The sequence below is a fragment of the Carex rostrata genome, chromosome 6, assembly GCF_964058835.1.
Source record: "Carex rostrata chromosome 6, lpCarRost1.2, whole genome shotgun sequence".
Taxonomy (NCBI): Eukaryota; Viridiplantae; Streptophyta; class Magnoliopsida; order Poales; family Cyperaceae; genus Carex; species Carex rostrata.
The window spans coordinates 6,955,609-6,966,577 of NC_135923.1; the positions used below are offsets into that span (position 1 = coordinate 6,955,609).

Genomic DNA, 10,969 nt, shown 5'->3' on the forward strand with positions numbered 1-10,969 from the left:
CAACTTAATTTTTTTTTTTTTTTTTACAAAAATTATAAGTACCCAATAGACTATTCAGTACCTCTCATCTGCATTTACGTTTAACCTGTGCCGAATAGACTATTTGGTACCTTCCAATTTTACCCTTTTACTTGGCAAAATCTATGAAAAATTGTGAAACTCGGAGGTACCGAATAGCCTATTCGGTATTGCTTAAACGTAAATGAGATGTACCGAACAACATATTCGATACTCATGATTTTTGTAAAAAAAAAAAAATCAATAAAGTTGGTTCCCTAAATTTACTTTTAATAATTATGGTTTTTAAAAAAAAAATCTAGTAATTAGCAGTGATAGTCCTTTATGACTTGGGGTACATATCTGATAAGACCAGCATGGAAAATAGAATATGGAAATTTTAAAAATACCTTTTGCATGCACTAGGAATGCAAGCAAGTTGCGATTGAGGCTTTCTAAATAGATAAGAAGAACTTTGAATAAAAACAAAATAACAAATCGGATAAGCACAGATATAAGTATGACAGTTAGACGGTACTGTAAAAAATACATCTCAAGATTTACCGTAATCACTGCCCCAACTCACAAAAGGAAAACAAAACAACAAAAAAAAAGAAACAAAGCTTGGAACGGTGATTGTCTGAATTGACAACCTATATAAGATGTGGTGGCATACCTAAAATTAAAATCTCCAACCAAAGGAGTAATTTTTTATCTTCTTCCTCTTCTTGCTTTGAAAAATTCAGTATACAAAATTAAAATATTTGGTGTCGATTCAACTGCAAATTAGCACCCCTAATAATACATGTTTCCTGAATGATAAGTCCTCGTATATCTCTGATGCTGATCGAAGAAGACAAATTTCATAGTGAAAGCCTGAATCTCATTTGTATAAACCAGTGAATTTATCCTTGTGTAAAGCAACTCTAAATGTCCGACACATGAACAATCCACCAACCGCCTAATATTCCAATCAAATGAAGTTTTCTATCTCGAATTTCCACCTTCCCATAACAAACCAACTTGTAGTCTTCAACTTCTATTTTCCTTGTATACAACATCTGTAGTAACAACATATACATGTCAGCAAAGATGAATACATTTGTCCTATATTATCAGAACAGGAAACACCACAACACCAATGGAGACAAGTCAACCACAATATTAAAAAAAACAAATGAACATATATACACCTTTGTATTGAGCAAGCTCGGATCCCTGTGCATATCTCTCCGGCGCAACTGAACACATTTAAAGTTTCAAATGTTCAGCATTAAATGAGTAAAAAAAGAATTTAAGAATATAAGGGTTCAAACTTAAGTTCTCTTTCAAATGTTGCAAGTAACCCTGCAAAAAAGTCATAAAATGGAAGAAAAACAAAACAAGAAAAGTGCAAACAAACTTGTTCCACGAGTAGGTAGATTGAGAAGGGGCTGGGGCGGGTGCAAAAGAGAAAAAAGACGGCATTGATGGCAGTTATGAGAGGATGTCGCCACCCCAAGAGGAGCATCACTAGCATCACCATAGGCAGCTGGTATTTCCTTGCAAGGGCCCACGCAGTATTGAAATCCTCCGTAATGTCTCCCTCTGATGATTCTATCTTATAGTCTACAACAATTACAATTTATGGGTCACATGTTACTACAATTATGGATTACAGGTTACTACTGAGATTGTAATGTTCACTAACCATCCATAGCATAAGCTATGATTGGGGGATCGTATATGATTGCTGATGTCATGCTGATCCCAGCAAAACATCCTCTCAAGATCTTTTTCCCAGTACCTACAACAAATAATAGATTGCAATTCAAATTTTATACGACAAAATGAGAAGATAGCAAAACAAGAGAAAGATTCAATTTGGAGAACTGAAAATAGTTAAAAATGTTTACCTGGTGATGTCAAGCCTTGCATTAGTACCCTCTGAAAATTAAAAGTTGACTTGAATCTTGAAGCATGGATAGATGAAAAAAGCTTAGCATATCTTACCCTAATTTTAGACAAACCCAAATTTCCTAGAGTAATTGAAAAAGATAAACGCAATGAATTAAAGTGACCTAAACTAATCCAAAAGGAGAAATTAAAATCTACTTCAAAAACAAAGAAAAAAAATGAAATCAATTAAAATTTTTGTGTCACATATTCTAACCAATAAATTCAGAAAACAACTATAATTTAACAAATTAAAAAATTGTATAGAAGATATGAGATATTATTAAGGAATCACCATCTGCTAAACATTAGTAATTCTGAATTTATTTGTACAAACTCCCGTTCCACATTATTGAAATTTCAGAATTCCTGAATTATGAGCCCTATCATAGCAGCATCTAATTGAACTAATCTCTAAGTGGAATCCTTAAACCACAAAAACCCCTAATTGAAATATTCTCTAATCTTCTCCAAATTAAATAAACTACTTAACAAACCGTACTATTGAATCATAGAATTGAGCAATTTACATATTGCAATCTCACTTTATTTAGAAAACCAAAACAATATGAAAATGGTTCTAGATAGTGTTGAAGATCAAGGGTGTTCTGTTAGAGGCGTCGACAAGTTACCAGGATGCATAGATTGATTAATGAATAAAATAAGCGTGCGTGTGTGTGTGTGTGTGTGTGTGTGTGTGAGAGAGAGAGAGAGAGAGAGAGAGAGTAACCGCACGGGAGTTATCGAAGAGGAGAGCATAGAGGGGACTGGAACAAGAGAAAGAAGCTACTCTCCTCATACTTGTCGCCATGCCTCTCTCTCCGCTCTCTAGCAGCCTTTACACTGGGAAAATTATGGGCCTTTTAGACTTGTAGCTTCCGAAAAACAAATTTGGGTCCATTGTTGCCTTGAATTAATAATGTAAATGCAATTGCTGATAGATACTACCTGCTTTAAAAAAAAAAAAAAAAAATGTAAATGTAAGTAGTACATGTAAAGAAGCCCAAAAATAATTTTTTTGGGAAATAGGGACCGTTAGAGAAAAGCCCAAATTTAGGTCGGCCATTATCCCGGGTGCATAGGTGATAGTATAGTGTATATATATTTGTAATTGCAAGAAACACCTCCAATTCATCAGCAGATGCAAATCTAAACCAGCGAGAAAAATTATAACATGAGTTGGACTATTGTAATATAGGAAGTAAAATCTTTGTTTTAATTCGCACACGTATTTTGTAGTTTCAAAATTCAAACAATCGATCTGAATTGTTCAACATAATTTTCGTATTAAAATATGTTTGAAGAGTAAATTTTCATTTTTTTGGAAAAATTTTCAAACTTTTTAGATAGGTAAATCACCGTTTTTCATAAGATTATGGACTATAAAAAAAACAGTGATTTTCTATCTCTCTAAAATATTAGTAAAATGTTGCAAATTTTGATCTCCCAGCGAAAATTACTATGAAAGTCCAGATTGACTATTTAAACTTGAAAATCACAAAATATGTACGCAAATTAAAACAAAGCTTGTATTTACTTATCAAAGTACAATAGCTCATTTCTTATCACGTTGTCCTCTCACCTTAACGGTTGACAATTGATTGCATCTTAATTTGCATACCATATAATTTAAACAACTTACTATTTTGTTCTATGCAATTTTTGGTCTGGCAATCAATGTAACATGAATGGGAAGACAATTTAAACAAAATATTAATACCAAGTAAACCTAATCTTACAGCAATTGAACCTGAATATAATAATATTAAACCTAACGTAAATTAAGTTAAATCCTAAAGCAATGTAACCTAAATTGTAGGTAATATAAACCGAATCCTAAGACAAATAACATGAATAATCTAAAATTTAAGGCAAACTAAATTGAACCCTAAAACAATATAACATAAATTCTAATATAATATAAAATTAATCCTAACGCAGAGTAACTATAGATTTAAAAAAAATAACATTAACATAATAATCTGAAACCTAATTAAGGCAGATTTAACCGAATCACAAGACAATTCAATCCGATTTCTAAAATTAATACAAACTTACCTCTAAGACAAACTAGATGAAAACAATGACTTGAAATCTTAGAAAAACAAAACTGAATCCTACTACAATGTGAGCTGAATCCTAAGCACCATCATAAGTTCACTAAAATATCAAGAGAAGTTCGATGGCCGAAATTAGAAAATTTAGATTGGAGGACTAAAATATAAAATGTATGGCCGAAATTAAAAAATTTAGATTGAAGGACTAAAATATAAAATGTATAATATGTAGTACTTTGATAAAAAAAAAATTCATAATCTACAAAGTAAAATTCTAACCACTAAATTGTAAATACATATTTTTAACATTTTATGAGGGGACTGAATTATATAAAAGCTTTTAAAAAAATCAATTAAATTTCATTATATGTAATTAAAATTTTAAAATCGTAGAGGTGACCAAATACCCTTATGATTGACGGTAGATCCGCTTCCGCCCTATTTGACAACTCACTTTGTCGAACAATTGTTGAAAGTTCGTCAGAAGTTATACAATACTAGAGAGGTAATTAATTGCCTAAGTAGTTGAGTAATCCAATTAGTTGATAACAAGAATAATAACAAAGATAGAATCCATATTACAGCTCTTAGTTTAAATATAAATCAATCTAATTTGTATAAGAAGCAGCCATTGCATGAAGCCGATTCCCTTGCTCATAGTGCGTCGTGCTCATTTTATATGTTTTCAAAGTATAAAGTAACATATCGTTATTTCATTGAGAATGTGGTGTTCAGAATTAATCAAATAGAGAACACTGAACTAATATAGCGTTGGTTAACACGAGATGCTAATAAACCAGTGGACTTAAACCTTTTAAATTAAGCCTTGGTCAGAGTTCTTAGTGTCTTGCTTCAACATATACCCCTAACATGAGACAAGGCTTTATTTATTTGAGAACTCCAAAATGGTATTTATGCAATGGATCAGGGGAGCAACATTGCTGCCAAATCTCCAAAAGATTTTGTTGATAATGCAATTAATCTCATTTGTTTAACTTCTCCACACATGCATTTCTTTGTTTTGAAGCAGAGACATGAGACATCTCTGTTTTCCTCAAGCATGATACCATGTGCTATTTCAACTTTTTAATTGTTAATATACAACACAAGAGAGCTTTAGGGCATTGGGCCTAGGAAGTGGTCTACTATCCTAGTGACATAAACTGAAGATAATGTAATTACTTTATGTTTATGATTTAAAATAGAGCTAATGATATTGTTCATTGTTAAACCGTTCTGGCAGTTTGATGCAACTACTACATGGTAAATTTTCATGTGCTTAATAGTACAAGTTAGGGATGCGTTTATTAGAGCCGGAACTAGAAAGTTCAAATTGAGGGCTGAAACATAAAATGCAATGTGTGGTATCTAGAATTTGAAAGCTAACTTTCACAATCTCAAGATAAAATATGAACCGCTAAGCTACATGCACATATTTTACATTTTATCATACGACTAAACTATATAAAATTAATATATATAATTATAATTATAATTAAGAAAATCATGAAAATGACTAAGTACGAGCACATTAGCCACTAAATAACCTACATTGCTACTAGTGCAATGCAATTCTTGTGTGCATACCGCACTTTTAAAAAAAAAAAAAAAGTGCCTAAGACAACTTGATGGAAGAATCTGCATTAAATACTATTAAGACATGCAGTTCCAAAAATAGAACTCAACTTTGATTGCTGAAAATGTGATTTATATCACCGATGGAGAAAAATTAAACTTCGGTTCACAGATTTTTTAAACATCAAATTTGTTTTAGTTTGATATTTTCTTTTTAAATCAGATAAATTATTAGTTTTTAAATCATTTTCATTGTGAGTAATGATTTTCAAATTTACGATGTTAATATTATCTTAATCAAATGTGTTAGACGTAATGTTTTATGTCAATTTGATAATTAATTAAGAGTGAGGCTACAGTATTATACATAGTGCACTTTGGTATGTACTACATATTTAAGAATATGCTAGCATGCTATGCATAGCATAGAGCCCCTTCATGCAACGCCTTGGATTTCGACTTTTCAAAATCCTAATGGTCGATCCGAACCGTTCATCTTGTTCTCCATATTAATATGTATTTGGAGACCAAATTTTACATTTTTTGAATTTTTTTACTATTTCTTTAGATTTATTGAAAATCGCTGTTTTCAGCAAATCTGGACCATAAAAAAACAGCGATTTTCAATAAATCTAAAGAAATAATAAAAAAATTCCAAAAAATGTAAAATTTGGTCTCCAAATACATATTAATATGGAGAACAAGATGAACGGTTCGGATCGACCATTAGGATTTTGAAAAGTCGAAATCCAAGGCGTTGCATGGAGGGGCTCTATGCTATGTATAGCATGCTAGCATATTCCACATATTTATATCTTTATTTTCAAATTCCAAACAGTCGATCTGTTCTACTCAACATAATTTTCATATGAAAATATGTTTGAATGTCAAATTAATTTTATATTTTAGAATCTTTTTACTATTTTTAATAGGTACAAAATCACTTTATCTAAATATTCTAGACCATTCAAAAGTAATAATTTATGTCTATCTAAAAAAATAGTAAATTTTTTTAAAGAATGTGAAATTTTGCGTTCAAATATATTTTCATATAAAAATTATGATAAATAGTTCGAATCAACTATTTAGACTTTGAAAATGCCAATATGAACCTGTAGTTCGGTGAGCTATGATAATATTGTAGCGCACTCATTAATTAATATATAGTCTTCAAGCAACAAATTGTAAAAAAAAAAAAAAAAGGTTTGCCCTGTATAAAATCAACGATTCAAAATATCAATTTGAGCTTCGTTCTAGAGTGGGATTAATACCAAATTTCCAAGATTATTATCATGTATCATAAAATAACAAATAGTTTGCTTCGGAAATCTACACAAAATGAACTCAATTACATTGCTTCGTAATTCCAAACAAAATGAATTCAATCATTTGTACCCACCATACAATTAATGATCCCAACACAGAATGATATTCGGTTCGAGGATTGAGTTAGCCATACTTCGAATCTGATTCAAGTTAGCCATACTTGGAATCTGATTCACGTTAGCCACTCTTTTACCATCAATTTTTTAACGAGCAGGGAGTCAGATATATTGACCTCCTTCACACTACAATGGCGCAAAGCCCCAAAATCAAGAGAGATTTTCCTTTTTCTTTTCTTTTTTTGCGTAAATACTAAATAACAATTTCTAAAGTCAAATCTTACCTTTAAACTAACTTCGAGCCTCGTTACAATAAATAGAAGTAATGAGTAATATATTTACATTAGCTTTTGATATATAAATCCAATCACTTGTTAGCAATATATGTATACTACCAAGCAAATAAGACTTAATTCCTATTTGTCCTATAAAAAAAACATTATAAACTAACAATTAATATCTATTGGAGAATTTTTGGTATACCATAAATCCTCAAAATTTCGGATTCCCTTCTCTAAAAATTGATATTATATGTAATTTTTAAACACAAAACTCTCATATTTATCCTTCTAAAATTTTAAAATTACATGGTATTTCTTCCAAAATTAAAAGTTCATATTCCTCTATTATAACATAAAAATTTGTTATAGTTAACCTTAAATAATTTTAAAAAGTTACATAATTATCCCCCAAAACTTATAAACTTTTCAATTACTATCTCTCTATCCTTTCGCTCTTCTGCTTACGTCTCTGTTTTTAGGTGGCAATCGATTGAGTTACATTAGGTTCATCAGTTAATGTTAGTTCGAGTTCGAAAGACATGCACTTTTTCCGATGATAAAAAGTGACTTTTCGCAACGGTGTACCGTCATAAACATGTTTTTTCTATTTGCGATGGTACTTTTCGCGACAGAATCCCGTCATAAATACGTTTTTTCTCTCACGAAAAGTGCTTACTTTATTGTTGTGGATCGGATGGAATCGCTTGACTTAGCACCATTTATGAGTTTCGGATCGTTCTTATTTGGATGGATTGCGACCATCCTCTTTCAAATTGACATGACCTTAGTTTGTTTTAATTCTAGTTAGGTCATATTTCCAATCACTTGGTTTCAGATCAATGTAAGTTTAGGTCATCTACAGTTGGGTGGATCGAGTTCAAGTCATTTTCACTTTTAAATGTTCCTGAGTCAGGTCAAGTTAGAGTAATGAGTCCAGCTAATATGACATCGGTGCCATATGACACAAATTTCAAAATTGATGAAATAAACTTCAAACGACTAATTCAAACCGTTGAAACCAATTTACTTTATGAGTGATGTGTTTACATGCAAAATTTTAATATTTATATGAATCTAGTACATCATTTTCTAAAGAAGATCGGATGGACACGGAATCTATCGGGGACCCGAGTTATTTTCATTTGTTACCCATCTGGAATTGTTATATGAAAGTAGATATAGGAGACAGAGTTTTTTTTTTTTTTTAAATGAGGGCGGAAAGTCAATTTTATTGAAGAGTTTTATTGTTTTAGAAGGAAAAATATTATTTTTCTTATTCTAGAGAGATAATTTGTATTTTATAAAAAATAGAAGGATAAATATGAAATATTTTATAATTTATAATGATAAATATGTAATTGTAATATTAAAGGGGGAATATATAATTTTAAGTGTTAAGAATTATATGTAAGTACGAAAACTAATATATTTTAGAAGGATAAATACAAAAAAATATATATATTTTAGAAGAATAAATATGATATTAGAGGAGAAATATGTAATTTTGAAATTTTATAAGGGCCCGTTCGTCAGATTACTGTTCACCGTGGGAAAAAAAAATTGCTCAGACTGAAGTTTTTATTCCCACGATGAACAGTAAAATCCAGTTCAAAATTTTCAAAACCCATACCCATTCCTATTCCCTACTGGGCTGCCGAACGGGCCCTAAGAGAATCCATGAAATTCCCTTATTAATTATTTTGTCAATTAATTCATTCTTTGATTATGTAATGTCTATTTAATGATTTCAATTAATTAATCATAATCAATTCAGGAATATATTTTGAGTTTACTAATGAACAACTTAGCGATTAATCAATTTCTCAATAATATTGAATGTTGTTAATCAAATTAATTGATAATCGGTCAATATATATATTTTTAAAAAGTGGTTGAAATGCACTCTCATAGGTTTTCCTTCGTAGAGAGTAAAAATTCTAAGATTTAGCACTAATATTTGTGCTTCAAATAATATGCGACTCGAATTTTTTTTCTTTATAAATTCAATAGTTCTATGAGTATTTATAACTTGGATCTTCACCATTGCATGTGATCCACCTAATTCACATGTATAAAACAATTATATTGTATGATCTTCAACATAATTTGTGTGCATCTTTTAAATTTTAATAACATCTATCTCAATAAAATTCAACTCTATTTCAACACGTATTATATTTCCAGATTAAACTCGAAAAAACAATTTTAATATATAAGAATACACTTAACATGCGGTGCTAATTTAAGTAATTATATTTTGGAAAACCAGATTAGAATTAGTAGTCGACAATTAATTAATAATATTTGGATGAGAGATCAACTTTTGTAACATGGCCTCAACAAAAAAAAAAAATTACGCTTCAACCAAGAACCGACTATTAAAGTTTTAGCAACACTATGTTAGATACCATGAGTTGATGCAATATTTTTTTCGCATTAATATTACGAACAACAAAAACAAAAATTTGAATTCATATAAAAAAAATTATTTTTTAAACTTAAAAAATACTAATTATGTATTGTATTAAATCGACAGAACGTTCACTCGATACAAATATAATGTAAAAGAAAGAAAAGAAAGAAGAATGAAAATAACATGCGAATTGAACAAGTCAAAAAAGTAGTTAGGATGGGTCAAAGCCACAACCAACTAGAAATAAAGATATTTCGTCAAAATGTGCACTAGCATAAATAAATTGAATTCGCATCCTATGCATTAACTAAAAATAAAAAATAATTTTTTTTTGAGTTAATGCATTTGGACCGTCTAATCCGCTTTAAAATCTATGCGGACTAAATTCACACTAATATTAAAGGATCTCATGAAATACAAGTTGTGGTTGAATTGATTCCGTTTAAAATTAGATGACCGAGATACGTTAACTCAAAAGATGCTCTTTTGAGTTAATGTAGACGATGCGGAGTCAAATAAATTTATGTTATAAAAAGAATGATAGATGTTGTTATACTTTGTAATGCACGTATTAATCTATATTATAAATTTGTATTTTCTTTTTTAAGTTTTAATAGTCGATTTGAACCGTTCCACATGATTTGATTGAATTTTATATTCTTTTTAAAAAAATTAATATTTCTAGATAGATTGAAAATCACAAACTTTTAGTTGCGGCAATAAGCATCTAAAAAGAAAAGATTAGGTTAATCCTTCAAATAAAAAGCTTAAAACTTTTTCCATGCATTGTCAGGAGACCAGACACACACAAAATAGAACTGTAAACGATACAGAAAATCAACATTCTATGGGCCATCTTAAGCAACTTTTCCTGTGTTTGCATTAAATAAAAACACAACCAATCTTTTATGGAATTCGTATCCTCTGAGATATCTCAAACTTTGCGTGACTTTTTGGAAAATCCCAACCGTTTAAATACTCCCTACAGGAATCTCAAAGCACACATAATACTGACCCCCTACATCACCCCCGAATAGGCACCGGACACGTCGGTCACGCAAAAGTTGAGATATCTCAGATGATACGCACCCTCTTTTATGGGACTCGCACATCAGAGATCTCATATGCTCTCTCTTCGACACAACCTATTAATATATTTTTTTTATCAACTAAAGGTATCAAAAAGTAGAAAAAGCAAATGAAAAAGGATGCTACGTGGCGCTTGATCTGGAGTTCTGAGTCCAGGGACCCCCATAGAAAGCTGTTTGAAATGAACAGGTGACAGGTGTTGATCCATTAACAGCTTGGACCCACACGGCAGACAAGTCC

At 30.6% G+C, this 10,969-nt stretch overlaps 1 protein-coding gene across 1 annotated transcript; it reads right to left on the reverse strand.

Moving 5' to 3' along the window:
- Positions 1–474: 474 nt before the first annotated feature.
- LOC144555769 (uncharacterized) lies at positions 475–2,799 on the reverse strand. Its single transcript, XM_078304198.1, has 6 exons — positions 2,668–2,799; positions 1,893–2,015; positions 1,688–1,783; positions 1,400–1,605; positions 1,191–1,238; positions 475–1,058 (listed from the first exon to the last, which is right to left on the reverse strand). The coding sequence occupies exons 1-6, from the start codon at positions 2,741–2,743 to the stop codon at positions 924–926; spliced, it is 684 nt and encodes a 227-aa protein (XP_078160324.1). The 5' UTR covers positions 2,744–2,799; the 3' UTR covers positions 475–923.
- Positions 2,800–10,969: the final 8,170 nt, after the last annotated feature.